Source organism: Mesocricetus auratus, unplaced genomic scaffold (assembly GCF_017639785.1).
Source record: "Mesocricetus auratus isolate SY011 unplaced genomic scaffold, BCM_Maur_2.0 Super-Scaffold_100676, whole genome shotgun sequence".
NCBI lineage: Eukaryota > Metazoa > Chordata > Mammalia > Rodentia > Cricetidae > Mesocricetus > Mesocricetus auratus.
The window spans coordinates 90,943,303-90,968,821 of NW_024429266.1; the positions used below are offsets into that span (position 1 = coordinate 90,943,303).

Below are 25,519 nucleotides of genomic sequence, written 5' to 3' on the forward strand. Positions count from 1 at the left end.
ACCAAATATTATATAGGTTCATTAAAGATTTGGATTGCTTGACTGTTAGGAATAATGCTGTAGGTACTAATGTTTTTAGAGCCTGAGGTTTACATACTCTTGCTGTTTCTCGGGCCTCAGCCTTGGGCATTTGCAGTCATCACAGATGATAGTGGTTTGAAGGGCCCTCCTTCACCTCCTTCCCTCCTCAGACCCCGGTTTAAGCTCCTCTCATTGCTGGATAATTGCTCTGGGCTTTTCTGCAGGCCTTGGGGCATACATTGCATTAACTATAGACTCCTTTAGAGTTGTAGCATTTAACTAGCTGGTAGCATCTTTGAGGTTAGTGCTTCTTTTCACAGCCTATGGTTTCGTTTAATGCATTGGCTCTATCCTGTGCTTTCACTAGTGTCTTCTCTCTCTCTTCTTGAGAGCCACAGTTTGAACTTCTCTGTGTGTTGCAAGTGAAATCATTTCCCTTGAGAAAAGGCTCAAAGCCTAAGGCTGCTTCTCCCTAGATCTAAATCTCAAAGTCACAGTTCACGTGTTGGGGACAGTTGTGTCACAGCCGCATCAGGTCTTTTTGGGGAGCTCAGGTTGATAACCAAGGCAGTGGTGACAAGGGCCACACAATCTCAGCAGCGCTTGTTCAAGGCAGAGCCTCTGTCTCAGAGGTGGGGGTTTAGGTAAGAGAAGGACTCGACACCCCCCCCCCCACGCTTGGCCACACTCAATCAGAATTTAGCCTCAGCAGCCAGTGGCTGGGAGACAGGAGAGGGACGGCTGTGTGCTGGGCTGTGTCTGTTGAGAGTGAGGTTTCTGTTGCACTGAGCTAGCAAGGGCATGATTTTGGTCACTTAGCACAGACTTGCACTGTCCCTTCTGAGTTGTTATTGATATTCTTTAATGTGTGTATGAATTCAGTGTAGTGTTCGTGTGCGCGCACATGCGCATGCCCAGGATATGTGTAGTTATGCGTGTGTGTATGAGTGGATGGGGTGGAGGTCACAAAACAACTTGTGGGGATCAATCTTCTCCACTCCCCAGGGTTTCTGGGATCAGGTTCAGGTCCTCAACCTTGATAACGAGTGCCTTCACCTGCCGAGCCGTTTTACTGGCTGCCTTTGGCTCCTTAACACTAAAAATGTGTGCCTGGGAGATGTGTGTCAGTTAAGTGTGCCTGTGTTCATTACCATTACATGTGAGTGTGTCTGCAGAGGTTTGGAAAGCCATTTTTTCCAACACACTTCGTGGGCAGTCAGCTTTCCAGGGAAATGCTCACAGGGCCTGTGATTGGCTTTTCTAGGTACCGAGCCAGATGGGCTCCTTCGAGCAAACTACACTTCCGTCTTAACAAACGTTGGCGCTGCTCTGCACGGGTTTCATGACGTCATGAAAGGTGAGCCTTGAAGCAGAACCTAGGTCTGTGAAAACTTTCAATTTCCAGATCAGCCTGCACGGCACTGGGCGTACGTAGAAGTGGGATAGCCCTGGCCTTCTGCTCTCCTGTCGGCTTCTCTGGGAAAGTGAGCCCAGCGCTGACTCCGTGCTTCCCTGGACTTGACATGGTGTGGGTTGGAGCACACCAGAAATGCCGTTTACGGGCACTTAGCAAAATTTGTTACACTTGTTGGGGCCAAGCATGAAGGAACTAAGGAAACTAGTGCACCATTATCCTGTGAATATTTGTTTATTTATCTTTTTTAAAAAAGATGTATTTATTTATTATGCATACAGTGTTCTGCCTGTAGGCCAGAAGAGGGTATGAGATCTCATCACAGATAGTTGTGAGCCACTGTGTGGGTGCTGGGAATTGAACTCAGGACCTCTGGAAGACTAGCCAGTGCTCTTAATGTCTGAGCCATCTCTCCAGCCCTGTTTATTCATCTTGAGACAGTCTCTCTACGTAGCCCTGGCTACCTGGAATTCCCTGTAGCTCCAGCCAGCCTGTGATCTTCCTGCTTCTGCCTCTAGAATGGCGGGGTTGCAGTCATGCACCGTCTGGCTAATATTTCCCCAGCATCTTTTCTTCTTCTTTTTTTGGGGGGGGGTGTTGCTCAGCCCTGGGGATTGAACCCAGGACCTTGTACATGGTATTTAAGTGTTTTAACACTGAGCTACATTCCAAGCTCATATTTTGGTATTTAAAATGCCTGTTTTAAATCTGACTTTGTTGAACATAACTTTAAGAAATAAAAGTCTCAGGAGTGGTGGTGAACACCTTAAGTTCCAGCACTGAGAGGCAGAGGGAAGAGGATCTCTAAGTTCTAGACCAGCCTGGTCTGCATAGATAGACCCTGTGTCAATAAACAAAACAAACAAACAGATAAATAAAAAGTATTCATTTTAAGGTCTTGCCCAATTTTTATTTGTTTCTGTACTTTTAAGAACATAGTTGGTTAAAGGGCTGTGGGGGAACTTTTTTTGGGACAGGGTTTCTCTGTGTAGATTTGACTGTCCTGGAACTCACTCTGAAGACCTGGCTGGCCTCGAACTCACAAAGCTCCATGTACCACTGCCTCCCAAGCCTTTTAAGGCTTTTCTTGTGCTTCTTGAGTGATTTTGAGATGTAATCAGTCTGTAGCTCTGTGTTGCTCCTAGATGTCCTATCCCCTCCCTCTTCTCCCTTCTGAATTATGGGGATGGGGGAAGATGCAGGAGCTGTGACTAATTTAACAGGAAATGCCTTCTTAAATGTAGAAGTGTTCTGTATAATATGTGGGAGGTATAATTAATGCCCTCTTCAAGACTGGCGTGTCATAATATCTTTATTTTATTTATATTGCTGTTCTAATCCAGCAATTACTTCCTAACCCTAAAAAGATTTGAGAACATCAGCTTGCTTTGTTTGTACATTTTCTGAGGTCAAGATGCTGCTGAGTGAGTGGTCCTGGACGAAGCCTGTATTTTTCTTGTTTGAAAGAGCCAAGAGATATTGTGGGAGAGTTGGGGCCTCCCCGGCCCTCTGTGCTATGTTGTTTCTTTTCTTTTTATTTGTTTCTCTTTTTTAGTTTTGTGTACCAAATAATGGTTTCATTACGACATTTTCAAACTTGTATCTGCTCTTGGGAATGGTTATGAAAAAGAAAAGTGGGAAACATGAAGGATGCTGGAAAGTGACTGTAGGCCCTGGCTGCTCGGGTACAGTTTGAATCTGTCTTCTACCCAGCTTGGAAGACTGTTGTGTCATGAGAACGCAGAGTGCGTACTCACAGGCATTAGCAGAAGCATCTTTTTGTTGTTGTTTAGGTTTTTTTTTTTTTCATTTTTTTTGGTCAGTATCTCACCCTGTAGCCTAAGTTGGCTTAACATTTGTGACTCTATACCTGAGTATGGAATTATAGGCCTTTACCACAATGCGTGGTAGAACCTTGTTTTTTAAGATTTATTTATTTATTTATTTTCATTTATTTTATTTATTTATTTATTTATTTGTAGGTTGTGAGCCACCATGTGGTTGCTGGGAATTGAACTCAGGTCCTCTGGAAGAGCAGCCAGTGCTCTTAACCTCTGAGCCATCTCTCCAGGCTCTGGAACCGTGTTTTTTTAAGGCACCTTTTGTTGCAACTCTACCCTCCTGCTTTTCCATGAGTAATAACAGCTTGGTCTAATTTGGACACAGGGAGGAAAAGCCAGGTAGTTTGGTTGATAGGTTGGTAGTGTAAAAAGACAGCATGGGAGTTGTCTTAGTCAGGGCTTCTGTTGCTGTGAAGAGACACCATGACCACAGCAACTCTTATAAAGGAAGATGTTTAATTGGATGGCTCACTTATAGTTCAGAGGTTTAGTCATCATGGCATGGTGGCAGCAGGCAGACATAGTGCTGGAGAAGGAGCTGAGAGTCCTCCATCTTGATCTGCAGGCATCAGGAAGTGAATGGAGACATTGGGTGTGACGTGATCATAACAAGAAACCTCAAAGCCCACCTCCACAGTGACACACTGCCTCCATCAAGGCCATACCTATTAATAATGCCACTCCCTTTGGGGGCCATTTTCTTCACACCACCACAGGAGTTATCGAATGTGTGTGTGTGTGTGTGTGTGTGTGTGTGTGTGTGTGTGTGTATTATATGCATTGATGTTTTGCCTGCATGTATGGCTGTGTGAGGGGGTTGATAGCCACCATGTGGGTGCTGGGAATTGAACCCGGGTCCTCTGGAAGAGCAGTCAGCACTTTTAACTACTGAGCCATCTCTCCAGTCCCCAAAATGTGTGTTTTATGTGGAATTTGAGGGCCAGCAAGATGACTCAGTGGGTAAAAGTGTTTGTCACTAGGTCTGACCACTGGAGTTTGATTCCTGATAGGAGAGAACTGACTACTTCTTCAGGCAGTCAGCTGATCTCCACATACATGCTGTGGCATGCTTGAGTCCACACACACACACACACACACACACACACACACACACACACACACGCCTGCTGTTGCAGCACAGCCTTGATACATGGGATCACTGTTTTCAAATGCACTTAATAAACCTGAAAGTCTAGCTGTGAGAATGGAGCAGGCTGGCTAGCTCCATATACCCTGCATGCAAATAGTAATGTGTGCATCTCCTCTTGTTTTTCTTTCTTTTTATAGACATTTCCAAACACTACAGTCAGAAGGCTGCCATAGAGCATGAGCTTCCAACAGCCACCCAGAAGCTGGTGACGACGAATGACTGTGTCCTGTCCTCCGCAGTGGCACTAACAAATGGAGCAGGGAAGGTAACTGTGCTCGACTGATCCAACCTAAATCCTGTTCTTTAATGTGCTCCTTTGAAAACAGTGACCAGAAAATCGATCCATAAATGGAGCGTGGAGTATAAGGCCCATGTGTGTGTGCGGCAGGGAGGAATCTCGGGTAGAACCAGGGCCCTGTGCATCTTAGGCAGACATCCCCAAACCTTAGGGTCTTTGCTTTTTTAAAACAGTGTCTGACTTTTCTTCACCATTACCTGACACTCCCCACACCCTCAATGTCTACACAATATTTAAAGCACTGGCAGTGACGGTTCAGCATTGTAGTGAATCCGTGGGTCACTTGCTGCTTCTTGAAACTGTCAAAGTGTTTTTCGATGTTTTTACTTTATATACAAAGCAGTGGGTTTCATTAGGGTATTTCTTACACACGTTTCATTGTACTTTGTTTGCGTTCTCCCTATTCCTCCTCTTCTCCCAGGGTGTCTTCCCTCCCTTACACAGTTCTCTTCTGCCTTTCATGATGCACAGAAATACACACACACGCGCGCGGGCACACACACACACACATGCACGCACACACACACACACACGCGCGCGCGCGCACACACATGCGCACACACACATGCGCACACACACATGCACACACGCACACACATGCACGCACGCACACACATATGCACGCGCGCACGCACATGCGCACACGCACACACACACTTGGTAGCCCAAGATTTTTGAGTACTAATTTATAATGACTATCTTTCTTATTCTTATCTGGCAGGGAGCATTCATGCTAGGGCCAGCTTACCTGGAAAGGTCAGGGATCGGCTTGTGTATGAGACTTCCTTCTACTCTCTAGACTCTGGCGGTTGAACTCAGGTCATCAGGGTTGGCAGGAAACCCCTTCACCCCTGAGCCATCCTCCCAGCCCTGAGCACTGATTTTATTGGACACTCCCTGTATTAGACAGTTTCCTTGTCTGTGACCAAATAGCTTGCAAGAAGCAATTAGTTGGAGAGATTTATTTTTTAATTATTTCTTTTGAGATTATAATATAAATGACATCATTTCTCTCTTCCCTTTCCTCCCTCTAAGCCCTCTTATATACCATTCTTTGCCCTCTCTCACGTTCATAGCCTCATTTTCATTAGTTATTGTTGCATGCATGTATATCCCTAAGTATAACCAACCTGCTCATGAAGTAGAGTAAGGTAGAAAAGGCCAGTTATTTAGATACTGATTTACCGATTTATTTAAAGCATTGCCTGTACTTGCTACCCGGGACAGAGTGACCTGGAGAGATAGCTGAAACAATGGTCGTTGTCCTTAGCAACTGTGTATAATTCTGTAAGCACTGCCCCACTCTGGTTTTAGAGTAAAAACAGAGAATGCAAACTGGACTTGGGAGTGTAGGCTTTCCGGGACTGCCCTGGCTTCAGTCCACCGGTGACACCTGGTCTCTCGCACTCTCAGTGGTGTCAGGGTACTTACTCCAGGAAGCACCCGGTCTGTACAGGGTTACTCATGCGTGTGTGTTCAGGGCTGACCACTTGGTGGGTGGCCAGCTGGAATGCTCTTCCCTGGGAGGACCATCTGTCTCCCCCTCAGAGCACTCCTCCGTTGTCCCAGCTCTTTGTGTAGGGTCGAGGCCTCATGAGTTTCCACTTTGGAATGTCTGTTGTTGTATTTGGCTCATGGTTTGAGGTGACACGTCTGCCATGGTGGGGAAGGCAGGGTGGATCTGTGGCGGCGAGCCATGTGGAGCTGGGACATCACATCTGCAGTCAGGAGGCAGGGGACCTGCAGGGACCTGCAGGCTGTTACCACGAGGCCCTCCCCGGGGGCTGCTTCCTCCAGCAACACCCCCAAACCCTGAAGGTCCCACAACCTTCCCAAACTGTGACTGAATGTTCAGTCGCATGGGCCATATAGTACCTAATCTTGAGGTTTACTTGATACTGTAAAAAGTTGACAAAAAGTAAAACCTGTGGATGATTAGAGCTTGATTGCTTAGTTTTGAGCATTGTTTGTCAAGGTAGAACGTCACTTTCTCATACTTACTAAGACAGAACACTTGCTAGTGTATTCAGAACTTTTTGTTTTTGTAGCAAGGATATTAAGGCAGATATTTTCTTTATATGACCACTTCATATAGCACTATAGAATTCAAACTCATAGCTCAGCAAAATTATCATTTGGCTCTTCGTAGCTGTTACATAGACCAAACAAATGCTAAATCTGTGAATGACTAGAATCTGCATTTTCAGTCTGTTGTCGGTTCTATTTATAGTTAACAAGATTTTACAGAACTAAGTTTAGATAGATTATGTATTTAAGATGATTATATCATATCTATTCTGTTGGGATATGAGATATTCAAAATTAACATTAAAAAATCCAAACATAAGATCTCCTGAGATCCGTACAGAAGTTACAGTTCATTAGAAACACCTACAGCTGGCCATGGCACATGTCTTTAATCCCAGCGGTTTGAGGACAGAGGCAGGAGGATCTCTGTGAGGGCAAGGCTAGCCTGGTCTACATAGCGAGTTGTAGGCCAACCAAAGCTACATAGTGAGAGCCTGTCTCAAAAAAGAAAGTCAGTCAGTCCCTGGCAGAGGGATAGAAAGGAAACGGAGCAGGCATGTCTGAAGCCACCTGGTGTTGACTGGGGTCTCCTTTCTGTCACACATTGTGAAGACAGTCTCAAATAAATAGGTGCAGGCTTTGGGCAGGTGTTGAAATTTCATTTCCATTCAGACTGCTCTGAGACTTTGTCTTAGTTACTGTTCGATTTCTATGATGAAACACCATAGCAGCGTAGGAAGCATTTAACTGGGGCCTTGCTCACAGTTTCAGAGGGTTAGTCCATGATCATCATGGCGGGGAGCTTGGTGGTACTGGAGCAGTAGCTGAGAGTTTACATCTGATCTGAACGTTGTGGGTGGACAGAGACTGGGCCTGGCACGGACTTTTGAAACCTCAAAGTCCACCCCTGGTGATACTCCTCCTCCAGCAAGTTCACACTTCCCAACAGGGCCACACCCCCTCATCCTTCCCAAACAGTTCCACTAAAAAGGAACCAAACATTCATACATGTGAGCCTACGGGGGCCGTTCTCATTCAAACCACTGCAGAGCCATTAGGTAGCTATTTTAGATCGCTGTTGGAAAATAGAATGTTTTCTTGTCATGCTGTGTTTAGATTGCATCTTTCTTCAGCAACAACGTGGACTACTTCATTGCCTCATTGAGCTATGGGCCCAAGACAGCCAGTGGATTCATTAGTCCCCTGTCAGCTGAGTGCATGCTCCAGTACAAGAAGAAAGCTGCTGCCTACATGCGGGCCTTGAGAAAGGTTTGTGGCCTCTGCTGCTGGCCGTTTATGTGCTTACTTTACCTTTGCTCTTCTTGTGTTGCGTAGTGCACCACCGCAAGTGTGTCTTTTCTGCTTTTCTTTTGGAACACTGTAATCATTCACAGACTTTCAATCAGCAGTTCCCTTCCGGAGAATCTGTCATAAAGACACCAGTTAGGCAACTCTGGGGCTCCAGATAGCCTTGTACGTGGCTAGGGCTGCTCCTGAGAAGAGATGGAGTGGAGAGCTATAAGCCATGCCAACTCGGTGGCTCTGGTCTGCACATGTGCCTGAATGATGTTTATAAGGACTACAGCAGCGCTACTGCAATGGTGAGAAATCAGAGTTGTCCTCTCAGCGCTTGTCCATCAAAGGAAACCTAAATGAACCACGAAACATCCATAGTGTAAAGCTCTGTGCTTCACTCAAGCAGGAATACAGTGGGCACCACATACAGAGGGACAGACAGATCCCCCAAAACATTCTGAATGCAAAAAGCAAATTGTACAGTGAAACTTAGGCTTAAGGAAATAATGACAAATAATTCTATACAGTGTACATAGATTTATAGAGATGTTTATAAGTGTGCAAAGGGCCTAGGAATACAATCAATTATGATTACCCCTGAATTGAACCTGAAATTAGTGTTCTACTTTAAGAATGTTTGTATAGGTTTTGTAGTTGAAACCCTAGAACACTATACTCACTGTTTTCAGCACTACACATAACAACAGCCTACACACTCACCAGCAGTGGAGTGGTTAAATCATTACACGTTCATAGAACGGAATCCTAGAGAGGCATTAGAATTACAACTGTCAGGTAGGGATAGTGACACATGCCTGCAGTCATTAATAATGTTTCATATCATACATGTGTTATATGTATAAACATGTATGGTATACACAGTGCATTAGGAGGGTGAAAGCTTCTAAAGAAATGTATTCAAACAGGAGATACCTTTTGGTTTCCTAGTCTCTGAATTTAGACTTAGTCTAACAAAGGGAAGAGCCCCATGTGAGTGGTAAGATAAAGGTAAAATAAGGTATTGCATTTTCTGATTTTTTTTTTAGTGACCACATTTCCTTACTATGTTTAGAAAAATAATTTTTTTTTTATTCTGCTAGTTCAGTGTTCCAGACTACACTCAGGACTGACATCTGTTTATATATAAGCTCAGTGTTTGGCTTAGAGAGCAGTTTCTTATTGTTGGTTTAATGTGCATGTCTACTTTGACTGGTCAGGTAGGGTAGCTTTTCATGATTATTACTTGTTCTAACTGTGCTCTGTTGAAGTTTGTTTTAAAATAAATATTCCTAGCTAGAATTGAAAGAGGTCCCTGTATATTAAGAATTTTAAAGAATATTTTAAATTTGTTCTTTGACAGTTTCTTACACATATATAAAATGTATCAAGAACATATCCATCCCTGCCTCTTTCAATTGTGTTTATGTAGAAAATATTTCTGCCATTTTGGTGTGGTATTTTTTATATGATAGAAAATGTAAAATGTTGCTTATTTTGAATGGGAGCAGGTGGGAGCAGTGTGCCTGCGCCATGCATGTGTGTGGGACTTTGAGGACAGCCTGACGAGTCCTTCCCTCCACCACGTGGGTCCCTGGGGTCCAACGCAGGTCATTAGGCCTGATAGCAGTGCCTTTGCCACCGAGCCGTTCACCATCCCGCAAGCGTTGACCTGTGTATCACTTAGCAGGTCTTTTCCTGGCGTGTGTGCAAGTGTGTGCGTGTGTGTGTGTGTGTGTGTGTGTGTGAGAGAGAGAGAGAGAGAGAGACAGAGAGAGAATCTGTGTCTGTGTGTATGTCTGTGTCTTTGTTTTCTTTTCTTTTTTTCCCCAATAGATCTGTTTCTTTCGTGGTGGTCATTTTTGGGCAAGGCCCTTTTCCCAAGGTTAAAGAAACATGCAGCCATATTTTCCTCTGATTTGTTTTCTCATCTGACTTTATTTCAACTCAAGTCCGTCCTGGTTGTCATGTGGAAGAAGCACCTAGCTCGTTTTCTGACCATCAGACTGGTCTCCCGCCACTGGCAGGCCTTCCTTTTGTGGCTGAGCTGGAAGCAGCGTCCATACGGCAGATTCCCATGTGCTTTCCCGCCTCTGTTTTCTGGCCTGCCTCCACCCGTGTTTTGGTGCAAGTGCATAGAGTTTGAGTTGGAGAGGTGGACAGTTGCTATGACAAAAGTCCCGTCTTTGTTCTCCTTTTGAAAATGCAGTTTTCTTTCCACACGTCACAAAGGAAGTGGTCTGTGTGGGCTAGGGTCTCGGTTTATGTCACACCCTACTCAGCGTTCTTACTTTGTGTGTGGGATCCTTTCATGACTCCAGCACTTTCCCCCCCAGCCCCTCGCAGAGTCTGTGCCTTACGGGGAAGCAGTGGCCAACCGCCGGGTGCTTCTCAGCTCCACTGAGAGTCGGGAAGGCCTCGCACAGCAGGTATGGCCCCGGGAGCATCATGGAGTTTGGTAAGAAGCCGGTGTTCAATCCGGTGGGTGGATTTTAAGGTATATGGAGTGAAGAGTAACCCAGAAGGCTGCAGAAGAAGAATGTCCACATGTGAGGTGTAAGACCTGACTGTGCCCTACAGAGACTCGAGACTGTAAGTGTAGCTCATTGACACACGAGGTCATCTTGGCTTAACTAGTGTCATAGTTGCTGCTGAGCAGCAGACTGCAAACTGGTGTCAGAGATCGATACTGAGGCAGTAAAAGGGGAGGGCGGAGACTCACCGCTCATTTCCATCTTTCGGAAGTAGATTGCATAGAAGGCACTATTTCTTTCAAAAATTGGGATAAACTGATATCAGTTTAGACTTTGTCAGAGATTTATTTAAATAACTTTAATATCTGACTCATTTTAATTTGAGGAGGACACTCCTTAGAGGACTGAAAAAATGACATAGTCATCAAGAACACTGGCTGCTTTTCCAGAGGAGCCTGGTTGGGTTCCCAGCTCCCATGCAGCAGCTCACAACTGTCTGTAGCCCCGGTCCCAGGGGATCTGACATCCTCTTCTGGCCTCCATGGGCGCCTGATGTGGGTGCTGGGAGCCAAACCCAGGTCTTGTGCAAGAGCAGCCAGTGCTCCTGACTGGTGAGGCTGTTCTCCAACCCACAACATTACTTTCTTTAAAGAGCAGAACATACAGAAAAGTATACAGATCACTACTGCATGCCAGAGTTTTTACAAGTAAACACACTCATGTAACTAGGAGCTAGAGTTCTAAAGACTGTGTGTGTGCTATTTTCTGCCTTCGCGTTTTTTTCTTGCATTCCAGGAATTCTACATACGATTTGAGTATCACAGAAACACGTCTACTCACAAAGGGTTCTTCATGTACCCAGTGAACACAACTGTGTTGGATGCTTTTCATAGCCTTCTCCATCCTTTGAGCTGCTTTTTCACTGCGCAGGGGGCCCGTGGAGGCCAGAGGAGCCTTGAGCTGCTGTCATTGCTCAGGCACTGCCCACATCTCCACATCCCCACTCCCCCACCCCCGGGAGAGCTCTCACTGGCCTGCAACTCACCATGTAGGCTGCAGGGAGCCCCAGGGCCGCCTGTCTGCACCTCCACAGAGCTTGGAGTGTAAACGTCCAGTTCCACTTGCAGGCTGTTTGTTAACTCCAATTCTGGGCATGAGACCCACACTTCCTGACTGAGCCGTCTTGAGCTTAGGATTATTCCTTCGGTGTCCCATTTAACAGTGCCCAGTGCTAGTTTGCTGTTTTTACAGCCCCCGCTGCGTTCTGTCCCTGTCATTCTCTAAGGTGGAAAAATCTTTCACTTTTTTAGGTTCAACAGAGTTTGGAAAAGATTTCGAAACTGGAGCAGGAAAAAGAACATTGGATGCTGGAAGCGCAGTTAGCCAAAATGAAGCTGGAGAAAGAAAACCAGCGGATGGCAGACAGGCTGAGGAGTACAAGCAGTGCACAGCTGCTTGGGCTGGCCCAGGAAAATGCCACTGTGTCCACGGCTCCCTGCCAGGAGGAAGCTGCAGCCAAGGTCCCGTCAGAGCCTGTGCAGAGCGCCAGTCTGGTGAGATCTTCCTGCTTGCCCTTGCCCACAGTTTATTTCAGTGGTGACTGATGAAGACCCACCTGCTCCGTTCCTGTTCCTACAGCAAACAGAACAGCAGAGGCAGCAGGAGGCTGGGAAACCCGAGAGGAGGTGTCTCTCCAGCGTGCGCTTCTGGTCACTGTTGGCTGTCTTTCCAGTCACGCTGACAAGTGTAGAAGTGGTGAACTGGCCTCCTGGGTCTCTGTTTGTAAATGCCCAGTAGACCATGTGCTGAGGGCCCTCCTCCTACGTCCATTACGTGTGAATTTCAGAGAGACATAAGCAAGCCCATCTGAGTGACATGTCAGCTTCTCTGCTTTAAATAGTGTGTCCCAGAAAGTGCAGAGTTCGGAATGTTCGTGTGACATAGAATACCTCAGACACATGGTTTTCTGTCAGGGGTCACTGGGTAGACAGTCTCACGTTCCCTGCCTTCCTTTTAACTGTTGAGATTTAGAAGGTAAAGAAACAGCTCTCTTGGCATTACAGCATTCACAATTATTTTTATAAAGGTTTCTAGTTACAATACTCTGCCTGAAGTTTAAAAAAAAGTAGGAAAGTCAAGAAAAAGAAATCAGAGAGGGGTGGTGTCAGAGTCAGAGAAGTCTATGCAGGGGAGGAGAGGAGAGAAGAGCAGGGGAGGAGGGGAGAGGAGAGCAGGGGAGGAGGGGAGAGGAGAGCAGGGGAGGAGGGGAGAGGACAGCAGGGGAGGAGGGGAGAGGACAGCAGGGGAGGAGGGGAGAGGACAGCAGGGGAGGAGGGGAGAGGAGGAGAGGAGGGAAGCTGTGGTGCCTCCAAAAGATACAGTGCTCAGCTGCATACACAGGTGTCAGCTAGCTCACTGATGTCACCACTCTCCTGTTGTCTGAGATTTCCCTGCATCCAGTGGTGGGCATGCGTGACAGGTGTACAGGCCGCTTTTATTCCCAAGACACCCACAGGCCTCTCTGTCTCAGCAGTGTCCAGACCCCAGAGGACTTGTCTTTTTAGGTGTGGTTATGGTGCTGTAAGCATTAGAGCCGTGGTTCCCAACCTTCCTAATGCTGGGACCCTTTAATACAGTGCCTCATGTCGTGGTGACCCCCAGCCATACAATTATTCCATTGCTACTTCATAACTGCAATTTTGCTACTGTTATGAATTGTGATATAAATATCTGATATGCAGGATATCTGATATGCAACCCCCAAAGGGGTTGTGATCCACAGGTTGGGAACCTCTGCTTTAGAGACCCAGCTTCAGATGTTTTAGATAAATGTCAATATTTAGGATAAGATAGCGTCAGTGGCCTACTTTTTATTATATTTTATTTATGAGGAAGTGTTCAGAGGCAGTGGTAGAAGTCATAGATGGAGGTTCTCACCTTCTACCATGTGGGACTGGTGCCAAGTACCTTTACCCACTGAGCCATCTTGCTGGTCCTGTATCTTTCTTTTAGATTGTTCAGAAAAAAATGCAGGCATATAAAATGGTAAAGCAAAGGTAGCTAGTGTGATTTTACTGAACTAAATAGCAGATATATGGATGAGACATCCAACAAACACCAGGATTTAAAATCTGGCCAAGAACTATTAGACAGCGCGGCAGTCCAAGTCACCTGTGAGTTACTGAAGGAACCACTTCCAGAGTCAGCCTCATCAATGGGTCACACTGTCTCCAGACTGTTCTTCATTGTCAGGCTGTTCTGCCCTGTCAGACTGTTCCCCACTGTCTGACTGTTCCCCACTGTCAGAGTGTTCCCTACCATCAGACTGTTCTCTACTGTCTGACTGTTCTCCATTGTCTGACTGTTCTCCACTGCCTGACTGTTCTCCACTCTCTGACTGTTCCCTACCATCAGACTATTCTCCACTGTCTGACTGTTCTCCACTGTCTGACTGTTCTGTTCTCCATTGTCTGACTGTTCCCCACTGTCTGACTGTTCTCCACTCTCTGACTGTTCTCCACTGCCTGACTGTTCCCCACTCTCAGGCTGTTCTCTACTGTCTGACTGTTCCTCACTGTCAGACTGTTCTGTTCTCCACTGTCAGACTGTTCCCTACTGTCAGACTGTTCTCTACTGTCTGACTGTTCCCCACTGCCTGACTGTCCTCCACTCTCTGACTGTTCTCTAGTGTCTGACTGTTCCCTACTGTGTGACTGTTCTCCATTGTCCGACTGTTCCCCACTGTCCGACTGTTCCCTATTGTCTGACTGTTCTCCACTCTCTGACTGTTCTCCACTCTCTGACTGTTCTCCGCTGTCTGACTGTTCCCCACTGTCTGACTGTTCCCTACTGTCTGACTGTTCTCCATTGTCCAACTGTTCCCCACTGTTCCCTGCTGTCTGACTTTTCCCCACTGTCTGACTGTTCCCCACTGTCCAACTGTTCCCCACTGTCTGACTGTTCCCTACTGTCTTGACTGTTCTCCACTGCCTGACTGTTCTCCACTCTCTGACTGTTCCCCACTGTCTGACTGTTCCCCACTGTCCGACTGTTCCCCACTGTCTGACTGTTCCCTACTGTCTTGACTGTTCTCCACTGCCTGACTGTTCTCCACTCTCTGACTGTTCCCCACTGTCTGACTGTTCCCCACTGTCTGACTGTTCCCTACTGTCTTGACTGTTCTCCACTGCCTGACTGTTCCCTACTGTCTGACTGTTGTCCATTGTCTGACTGTTCCCCACTGTCTGACTGTTCCCTACTGTCTGACTGTTCCCTGCTGTCTGACTGTTCCCCACTGTCTGACTGTTCCCCACTGTCTGACTGTTCTCTACTGTCTGACATCCTTCCACCCCCTTAGCCCTGCACCATGCATCCATTCCTTCCTTTCACTTACACTTGTGCTGGCTGCAGAGCTGCTGGTGGCCAGGAAGTATCCATGACGCCAGCCTGGCCCAGAGGTCACGCCCCTAGTTGCAGCAGGGATTGCTGAAATAAATAGCCAAACTGGATCTGCAAACATGGCAGTGTACTATCTCAGTCCATCCTCTGGTGGAATTGTAGGGGTGTGAAACTGGAGGCATTGTCCTTTCTACTGTTGAAGATGAGGGAAACAGAAACAATTCACCCGAGGCCACTCTCGATCTTGTGTGCAGTGTCTGCTTGGCTTTCCGAGGAGGTGGCGTTGGAAACTAGTCTACATGGCAGTGATGTCAGTGGCTGAAAGCCGAGGCCTGTTTTCTCCTTGAGCCCTGTAATGGCGAACACTTTACCCATGTAAATGAGCATTCCCAGGCACATGAAGATCCTCTGGTACCAGGCAGCACTGGGCCTTAGTGGCGACTGTACTGGGGGCTGGTGCATTCAGAAGTTGCTCTCGCTTTAAGGAGGGTGTTCAGTTAGTGTGTGCAGCCTTGTCTTCTGTGCCTGCCCGTCACCCCTTGAACGCCTCTTTCCCCACCACCCGACAAGTGCCGCCTGTGTGTTTCCTGGAGTCTAGTTAGCAATGGACACTCCAGCTCCTGGGCTGAGCGGCTCCTGTGGTCTGTAGAAGTCAGCCCATTTGTTTGCCATTCAAGGCCCTTGGGACCTTTCTAGCTTAGTCGTGCTCATTTGTCTTGTGTGAGCCAAACCGAATTCTGCTTCTGATACTCTGCTCTGTGTTTCGCCTCGTCTGTCTGTGAGACGGTTATTTAGCCTGGTGTCTTCTTACTCATGACATGGTGCCACCTCCTCTCACCAGCTGCTCTTTCCTGCTCTTTGACTCTCAAACTTAACTCGAATTGGAATTTCAACGTAGTGGAGCTGCACTTCCCGTGAACTGCTATTTCAGATACCGTCTTTGATGCTCGAAGTTAGAGAAAGGCTGGTGCCTCCTCTTAGTTCACACGCTATAGTGTACAGTGGAATATCCACCCTCCCTCGGGTGCCTTCGATCTAATGTCCACTCGCTGGCCTGCAGGAGTGTTGTGAAGCCACAGGGCAGGTCAGTCGGTGGAGGACGATGGCACAGGAGGGGTGACATGAGTGGTTTAAATCTGACCAGGAGTTGACGCAGGAGACGAGGACGAGAAGACTCTGCCCACAAGCTTCTCTCTCTGCTGCACACGGCAGATCCCTGCCCAGGGGCTGGCCCTGCCTCCCACGTGGCGACAGCGAGGGGAAGAGACCATTTGCTGGCTTTGCTGCTGCTGCTTACCAGCCTTTTTTAGATCTCCTCTGCCCACCCTTAGGTGACACAGGGAACTAAGTCTGTAGCTGTGGCCGTGGTGACCACACCTTGAACTGCCTTTATCTTGGGGGAGAGAAGCAAGCCTGCCTTGCTCAGAGTCAATTGATTTAAAGGGACACAGCCTTCAGTCCGAGAGGTCACTTTGAGGCCAAATAAGCAATACCAGATATAAATTGACTGCTTGAAGCCCTGTAGTGTTTCAGAGGCCAAATGTTAATTATTTTCATTAAACTATCCAGCACTGAATTCAACCACATAGCCACGGGTTCATTATTGTAAAAAAGATAATAATCTCAAGAAAGAAAAAATGCAGAGTAATACAAACATTTACATTTTGTTTAATTAAAAACACTACTTAAATTAGTGGACTTTTATATCTAAATCATGTTAGATATAAAAATTATCCATGTACATTAGAGGTAACTAAAAATAACAGGAGACTAAAAAAGAAAATCAGTGGCATTATCCTGAATAAATATTACTATTAAATTTTTTTCTACAAAACTTTATATCTGATTGATAAAAATTTAGGCTGCAGCATAAAGTTAATGCATATTGTGTTATCAGAGACTCTAGAAATTTACTCCACAGTATCCACACCTAACCCTGTAGACACGGACTCCACAGTATCCACATCTAACCCTGTAGACATGGACTCCACAGTATCAACGCCTAACCCTGTAGACACGGACTCCACAGTATCCACACCTAACCCTGTAGACACGGACTCCACAGTATCCACGCCTAACCCTGTAGACACGGACTCCACAGTATCCACATCTAACCCTGTAGACACGGACTCCACAGTATCCACACCTAACCCTGTAGACACGGACTCCACAGTATCCACATCTAACCCTGTAGACACGGACTCCACAGTATCCACATCTAACCCTGTAGACACGGACTCCACAGTATCCACATCTAACCCTGTAGACACGGACTCCACAGTATCCACATCTAACCCTGTAGACACGGACTCCACAGTATCCACATCTAACCCTGTAGACACGGACTCCACAGTATCCACACCTAACCCTGTAGACACGGACTCCACAGTATCCACATCTAACCCTGTAGACACGGACTCCACAGTATCCACATCTAACCCTGTAGACACAGATTCCAAAGTATTCCACATCTAACCCTGTAGACACGGACTCCACAGTATCCACACCTAACCCTGTAGACACGGACTCCACAGTATTCACATCTAACCCTGTAGACACGGACTCCACAGTATTCCACATCTAACCCTGTAGACACAGATTCCAAAGTATTCCACATCTAACCCTGTAGACACGGACTCCACAGTATTCCATAGCTAACACATCTTAGCTTCCCTGTGGTTGAGCATAGGTTCTATCTTTCACTGTCTTAACTGTCATCTCATTTTTATGCAAGGTTCTCTCTGCATATTAGGTGATTTCCTTGGGGTACACTCTTGGGTTAGGGTAGGAATTACTGAATATGACTGGAGACATGGCTCAGCAGCTCTCAAAAGGTCCGGCTCTTATGGGAGACCTGAATTTGTTCCCTGTGCCCAGGTCTGGCAGTTCACAGCCTCCTGTAACTCCATCTCTGAGGGATCTGACGCCCTCATCTAAACTTCAGGGGCACTGAACTCATGGTGCACATACTCACGCACAGATGTACATGTATGGACATAATTAAAAGTAATAAGTCTTAAGAAAGAACTACCGAACCAGAAGACATGAATATTACAAGTTTGTTGATCTTCATTGCCAAGTATGTTTTTTTTGTCTTTTTTTTTTTCCCCAGAGCTGAGGGCCGAACCCAGGGCCTTGTACTTTGTAGCAAGCGCTCAACCCCTGAGCTAAATCCCCAACCCTGCCAAATATGTTGTAACAAGATTGTATTGGTTTGTTCTCTTCTTAGTAGAACATGAGAAAATATTGAAAAGAACAGGTTGGAATATTCCTTCCATTTATAGTTCATCCCTTTGAGGGACTGTGTGGTTCCACAGTTTCAAACCTGGGAGTAAGGAGCAGGGGAAGTAAAGGGGAATAGACATAGACACATTGCTACTCTTGCTTCACTGAGGAGAAAATTGCAGCTCTTCTGTAACCAGAAATTCTTACGGAAGACTCTCTTGTTGCTAGATAGGTGGAATGTCCATGAACTCATAGCACCCAGGTCCTGGAGTCCTACTGTTGAGAGCCGGACACAGGGCACACTTGTTATCCCAGCACCTGGCTGCCTGAGCTGGGATGGCTGCTGTGATGTCATGACCAGCCTTGGTTATAGAGGGAAGCTATCTCCAAAAAGATAGTGGGACGAGGCTTGGGAGTATAGGATGATACACTTGAGGGTGGTTGAGAATCTATGCCCACTGCCCCCTGGAGGTCATCCCTGATTAGCAGAACCCATTGAGAAAAAGTCTCCAGTAGTTTTCCTAAGTCCTTATGTCCTCCGCCCACCTTGCCACCTTGGACAGTAACTCGAATTGTGCAATCATTCCTGTTTTTGACATCGTTTTTATTTTTTAAGGGATGGTGGTGGTGTTCAGAATTGAACCTAGGGCCTGTGCATAAGAGATGAGCTCTCTGCCACTGATCTTCCCCCTGTCCTGTTTAGTCTTAATCTATAAAAGCAAACTTGAGAAAAATGGAGTTGTACTGTAATTCATCTAAAATTATACATATTTTTTGAAGTCTCAAACTAATGTTTATTGATGTTTTGATGACATATGTAAAGTGTGCTTCTTCCTTTTGAGTTTTTTTACACAAAGTGCTTGTTTCTGTGTTCTGTCCAGCATGTTTGATGATCATGGTCTCCATCAGACCGATGATCATGGTCTCCATCAGACCGATGAGTGTGGTCTCCATCGGACTGTCCATGTGACTGCTTTTGGAAATGATGTGATTGGATGAAAGTTGATCACCCTCCTGCTCCCCCTGGATAGTTTACTGGGTGAATCAGCATTTCAGTAAAGCGTTTGGCAGTGGCCACCATCGTGTCTCATGGCAGAAGTCATACGCATCCACAGCAGTCTGGCCTGCGTTACCAGTGGTCTGTGGCCCAGCGCAGACCAAGAAGAGAATGCACTCTGGGCTGTTAACTTCTTGTGTCTGAAATGTAGATCTTCTGTTCTAACGGTGTCTTTTCTTTATCTTCTAGATTGGAATTTTAACCAGGATGCCAGACAGTGAGGTAATGTGCACGTAACATCATGTTACTGGTGCGTGTGTGACACCTGTTGTGAACAGAGTCCTGTAGGCTCTCTGTGTGTATGTCTGGTGATTCCTACAAGGGAAGTGAGCGTCCTTCTCTTGTTGGTGCTTCCGTGGTGCTTTGGCCGCTCTTCCCCGCCGTCCTCAGTAGAGGGTGATTTAGAGCCTGGTTTAGCAAGCGCCTGTTCAGTGGCCAGCTTCCACAGTGTGACAGAAGATTTCTCAGACCTCTGTGTGTGCTTGCTGGGAGTGAGCCCAGATCTGGTGTGACTTGTCACATCGGCTCATACATTTGAATTTTGAAATACTTGGAGATAGGTTCTGCAGGTGACCAGTAGATGAAAACTAAAGAAGCCAGAGTCCATCACTTAGTGCAGCTGTGATGGTCCTAGGAGGCTTGTAGATTCTGCTGTGCAACGTTTTACTCTTTTGGCTTTGGGGCGCCCACCACCCAGCTCCCAAACTAGTCACACATGGAGGTTTATTCTTAGTTATGAATGCCCGGCCTTAGCTTGGCTTGTTTCTTGCCAGCTTTTCTTAACTTAAATTATCCCATCCATCTTTGGCTTGGGGCTTTTAACCTTCTCTATTCCTGTATACCTTTTCTTTCCTTCTTACTCAGTGTCTGGCTGTGTAGCTGGGTGGCTGGCTGGCTGGCCGGCCGGCCGGCCCCTGAAGTCCTCCTCCTTCCTCTCTCATTCCCAGATCCCTTTTCTCCCAGATTTCTCCTCATATTTCTCCTCTCTGCCTGCCAGCCCCTCCTGTTTGTCTCTCCTGCCTTGCTACTGGCTGTTCAGCTCTTTATTAGAACATTGGGTGTTATAGACAGGCAAAGAAACACAGGTTCACAGAGTTAAACAAATGCAGCATAACCAAAAGTCACACACCTTAAAATATTCCCCAACCTTCTGTCATTTTCTTACTTATTTCAAAGGTAATACTGAGCTTCATGAGTTTTTAAATTTGACTCAATTATGAGTCATTGGTAGTGTAACCAGGAAAAAATACCAGTCTGGAGCAATCTGGAACAAAGGTCTCAATTTTGTTTAATTTATTAGTATGTTTATGAGCACTGCATTTTCCTGAAGAGAATTTAAGGGTGAAGAAAACGATGTTCTAAATTTAGAGTCAATATAATACAGAGGTATTTACACTAGATGCTTATTTCAGCATTGTTCGGAGTAGCCAAATCATGAGATCAACCTAGGTGTCCATCAGCAGAGAAATGGCAAAAAAACATGGTATATTTACATAATGGAATTTTATGAAGCCATAACGAATGATATGTTTGCAAGAAAATGGATATAACTAGAGATTGTCATATGACATAGACCTAGTCAGGCTCAGAAAGAGCCCATTTGTGGTCCTAGATTTTATATAGATACAGAAAAGCACATATGTGACTATCTAGAATGATGGGGACTCATGGAAGGAGGGAGAAGACAGGAAGTTTGGGGGACTATAAAATGTATATATACTTATGAACTGATACCCAGTACTGTATATATATATGCTATATGTCAATAAAAACCAGGGATTCCAATTAATATTCCCCCATTCTCTGCCCCCTTTCAATTAAAGAGACCTTGCTAGTCAGAAAAATGGGGATTGTGAAAGTTAGGTTTATGGCTGATAAAAGCTGGTGAGAACTGTGTATGATGGCTCAAACCAATAATCTAAGCACGAGGGGGTTGATGCAGGAGGATTATGCATTTGTGTTTGGCCGCGGATGCTTGGCTGCACTCTACTTCAAAAACAAAACAAGACAAGACAAGAATGAGTGAACAGATGAATGGAAAACATGCTGGCCAGAAGGGCATGGCAATGAGGCTCCCCAGTACTTCACTCTGGAGCACTTCTCTTCTGGGGAGCTCCCAGACACAGGCCAGCAGATGCTGGATAAGGAAAGCTGGGCTGTTCTCCTGCCACGCCTGGCATTCCTTGGAGGGGACAGGGAGCTGTCTCCTGTGAGCTTCCAGGGAAGAGGTGTAGGTGTGGTCTTTGTTTCCTTTGCTAGAACTGCCCTTCTCACTGGCATCTCTGGTCGGTGTTCTGCCTAGGTCCCAGATGTGGAGTCGCGTGAGGACCTAATTAAGAATCACTACATGGCCAGGATAGCGGAGCTCACGTCTCAGCTGCAGCTGGCTGACAGTAAGTCAGTGCACTTCTACGCCGAGGTGAGTGGAGGTGACACGACCCCACTTCTCCCTGACCCTTCACGTTGGGTCACGTTCTGTTCTGTCTGCTGGAGGGGGGCACGTCACCACGTTCTGTGCATGTGTGTCTGAGTCAGTTGTGTCATGGTGCTTAGTCTGTGTACCACGCCAGCATCTTCATTTCAGTAAGTGTGAGACTTCACACGTCATTTCCAAGTTCCTGCAAGAGAGATGGCAGGCGTGGGCAGCCTTTCTGTGGCCCCGTCTTGTGAGTTTTGGAGGATTAGCAGAGATTACTTGTGTTCCTGGTAGAGGACACTCGTAGGTGAAGGGATTTTCACATGTGCAAAGTGAAAAGTAAATGCACGTGACCTTTTCTGGTTTCACATTACTTACTGTGTCTGTGTGGGAGGGCCAGCACATGTAGACACGAGAGACAGCTTATAGTTGGTTCTCTTCCATGTGGGTTCCAGGGATCAAACTCAGGTCATTAGGCTTGATGGCACCTTTATCCCTTGAGCCATCTCGCCAGCCCATCTTTAAATTCTCCCCAGTATCTGTGCGTGCGTGCGCGCGCGTGCGCGTGTGTGTGTGTGTGTGTGTGTGTGTGTGTGTGTGTGCGCGCGCGGTGTACATGTGCACACATGGGTACGTGGAATCCAGAGGTCAGCATCAGATACTCCTCCATCATTCTCCAATTCTTTCAGACACAGCCTCGCACTGAACCAGAGCTACTGGTCAGATGGGCTGGCTGGCTACATCCCAGGCTCCTCTTGTCTCTGCCCCAGCAGCTCTGGAATTACAGGCGAGTGCCACCATGTCTGGCTTTTTTGCACGGCTGTTGGGGACTTAGGTCCCCATGCTCGCACAGCAAGCAGTTTGCCAGCAGAACCATCTCTGCAGCCCAGCGTGCGTGCAGCCCAGCGTGCGCCCGTTTCCAAGTGGGAAGCTTATAGGACTGATTTTAAATGAGAAAATGAAAAACGCTGCCTAATTTAACTTATAAGATATATAAAATCTTTTTTCACCTTTTCTTCTTCCTTTACTCAATAGTTCATATAATTAAAACCCACTATTCACTATACATGGAGTTTACAAAGTTGAGGGGAAGTGAATGAAATATGTACAAATATTAATGAGGAGGAAAGGAAGCTGGGTGGGTGCATGCAGGGTCTTTAAGTCTTTGGTTCACAGTTTATTAAAGGGAGGGATGGCACACATTGCGAGATGAAGAGGTTGACAGGCGGCTAGAGGTGGAAAGGACCCTGTGTCTCCCGTGTGTAGGGAGCTGCTGCACCACCTTCGTTGGCTGGTCACCTGTGACTGCTTGTCACAGTCACAAACAGGCTGTTTCTTGAGCTGTGTGTGCAATGGGCACCTTCATGTCTGGTTCCCTGTCTGCTCTGGGTTCGTGTCCCAAATGTGACTGTCGTCTCTGTGGACCGTGCCTTCCTTGCTTTCTCCCTCGTGGTCAGGGTCAGTGCTGAGCACAGAGGGAAGAGGCTGATGAGATTGTACAAAGTGTCCTGAAATTTTCTTGAGAACAAATGAGCAACTAGGGGAATTTTAGGCTGTCTGATTTTCATGAGCTCTGCCTACTTTAGTAAATGTTTTCAGTACAATTATGATGCAAGAATTTTTAGATTGTCCTAGTTTGTTCTCCTCTATAAACAGGAAGTAGTGCCTCCCCTCTGTGACTTTACTGGAAAGGGCAGTTGGAGATCCTGATGTCCACACAGCATTCAAATGTGTGTCTTCAAATCCTCCTTGCCTGAGCAATAATGTGAAGTAAAATTTCCTTTTTTTCTTCTCATCTGCTCTGTCTTGCATCATCTGGGTTTAGTGAAACCAGAGAAAACATTTGCCTTCCCCCTACAGACAGCGTGAGTCTTTGGGTGGAATTATAAAGATGTGGTGGCTTCAGCATTGGGGTCTCTAGTGAAGAACTTCAAACCCAAAGCAAGTATCTTAGGTAGGGCCCATGGTCGGCAGGCAGCCTGTGGTTGCTTTTGAGGGAACCAGTGTCCTCCATCCGTCAGGGGTATCAATGGATCATGTGTAAATGGAGACTTCTTACATGCTAAGAGAACACTGATGAGCTTGGGCTGCTGGCCTTTTTACATCATCAAAACAAGAGGGTGGGGGCCTTATCTTCCATCCTTGTCCTCCATCAGAGTATTCAGCAGAGAGTTTGGGGGTGAATAAGTGAGTGAGTGAGTGAATGAATGATGGGCTTTGGCTTTGGTGACGGTAACCTACTAACCTTCCCAGGGTAAAGTTGGATGTTTTGATTATACAGTGCCGAGCGTTGTCCAAGAGACTAGCCCTGGCGGAGAAGTGTAAGGAGTCGCTGACAGAGGAGATGAAGCTGGCCAGTCAGAACAGCAGCAGGCTTCAGGTGAGCTCCTGGATGTGACCTAATGTCTTTTCATTGACGGTCGGGAGGGCAGCAAAGCCAGCCTTCCCTTGGCAAGTGGTGATCTCTGGCTTTAAACAGCTTTTTCAAATCGATTGATTTCTGATTCTTCTGAAAGTAACATTCCTCACACCAAGTGAAGAGTGGTCATTCTGAATGTACTGAATGTACTGAAAACATTTACTAAAGTAGGCAGAGCTCATGAAAATCAGACAGCCTAAAATTCCACTAGTTGCTCATTTGTTCTCAAGAAAATTTCAGGACACTTTATACAATCTCATTCTTCACTTGTCTTTGTTTCTGATTTGAAGTTCATTTCAAATTCTTCCATGGTCTGCATTTGCTTATTTGCACTTCCCATAATTCTTTCTCTTCTTCCGTGTAAACACCGAGACTGCCTGTAGGCCTGTTCTGTGCACATTACTGTCTTGTTTCAGAAACCGACCTAAATAAACCAAGAGTGCAGCTGCAAACATTCCCCCTTCCTCACTGCTGGGCTCCACAGCCATTAATCCCAACACTCAGGAAGCAGAAGCAGGTGGCTCTCTGAGTTCTAGACCAGCCTGGTCTACAGAGTGAGTTCCAGGACAGCCAGGGCTACACAGAGAGACCCTGCTTCAATATGTATATAAATCAAATTCCACTTTCAGACCTCGCCTTTCAGGAAGCCCCTGTTGATATCAGCACGAGGTAGACACAGGAAAACCCGGGAACACAGCGGTCTGTGTTTCAGTTCAACTTCTCAGATTACTGAGGAGACATTCGAGAGGCTGAGGAGAGCATGAGGCGAGAGGCGAGAAGGTGTCTTCTGGGGTCTGTTCAAGGCCTTTGAAAACCAGGAGTGCTTTGAATGTCAGTTCACCTCAGGCTTTTGACAGTCCTGTACACAGCCGAGGAGGGAATGCTTATGTGTCGTATGCACGGGTACATTTGTGTAAGCAAGCATGCGCCTCAAAGTTTCCAAGTAAGGGTCTGTCTCCCTCCCCCAGTGCTGCAATTCCTAGTGCACCGCCCGGCCCAGCTTCTCTTTATGTGGGTGCTAGGGACACCTCCTGTTTGCAAAGCAAACACGCCACTGACTAGAGAGCGCTCCAGCCCTTACGTTTTCACAAATACGTTAGGAACACGGTCTTGGAAGGCTGACACATTCCGCCCATTTCTTTTCACTTTGTGCGTTAACTTTGTGTTCACCGATGAGCTAGGCCATCGTGATAGGTTTCCAGATGCTTGTAAGCAAGGAGTGTCTTTGACAGGCCTCTCTGCCCCTGCTCTGCAGGACGAGCTGACGACCACCAAGAGGAGCTACGAGGACCAGTTAAGCATGATGAGTGACCACCTGTGCAGCATGAACGAGACCCTGTCCAAACAGAGGGAAGAGATTGACACGCTGAAGATGTCCAGTAAGGTGTGTGTGGGGTGAGGGCGCAGTGCACATGGGGGTGTTCAGTGTGTGAGGACACGGGGTGCTCAGTGTGTGACGTGGGGTGTTCAGTGTGTGAGGACGTG

At 46.5% G+C, this 25,519-nt stretch overlaps 1 protein-coding gene across 2 annotated transcripts in view; it reads left to right on the forward strand.

Annotated features, from left to right (window-relative positions):
* The window catches only part of Ppp1r21 (protein phosphatase 1 regulatory subunit 21), a 61,736-nt gene that overhangs the window by 30,217 nt on the left and 6,000 nt on the right, over positions 1-25,519 (forward strand). For both annotated transcript variants that reach the window (XM_005077280.4, XM_021231326.2), the window contains 9 exons: positions 1,286-1,378; positions 4,564-4,691; positions 7,869-8,021; positions 10,382-10,474; positions 11,830-12,072; positions 19,389-19,421; positions 21,502-21,618; positions 23,897-23,995; positions 25,290-25,418. In XM_005077280.4, the coding sequence (XP_005077337.1) occupies positions 1,286-1,378; positions 4,564-4,691; positions 7,869-8,021; positions 10,382-10,474; positions 11,830-12,072; positions 19,389-19,421; positions 21,502-21,618; positions 23,897-23,995; positions 25,290-25,418 (1,088 nt within the window). The remainder of the gene's footprint in view (positions 1-1,285; positions 1,379-4,563; positions 4,692-7,868; positions 8,022-10,381; positions 10,475-11,829; positions 12,073-19,388; positions 19,422-21,501; positions 21,619-23,896; positions 23,996-25,289; positions 25,419-25,519) is intronic.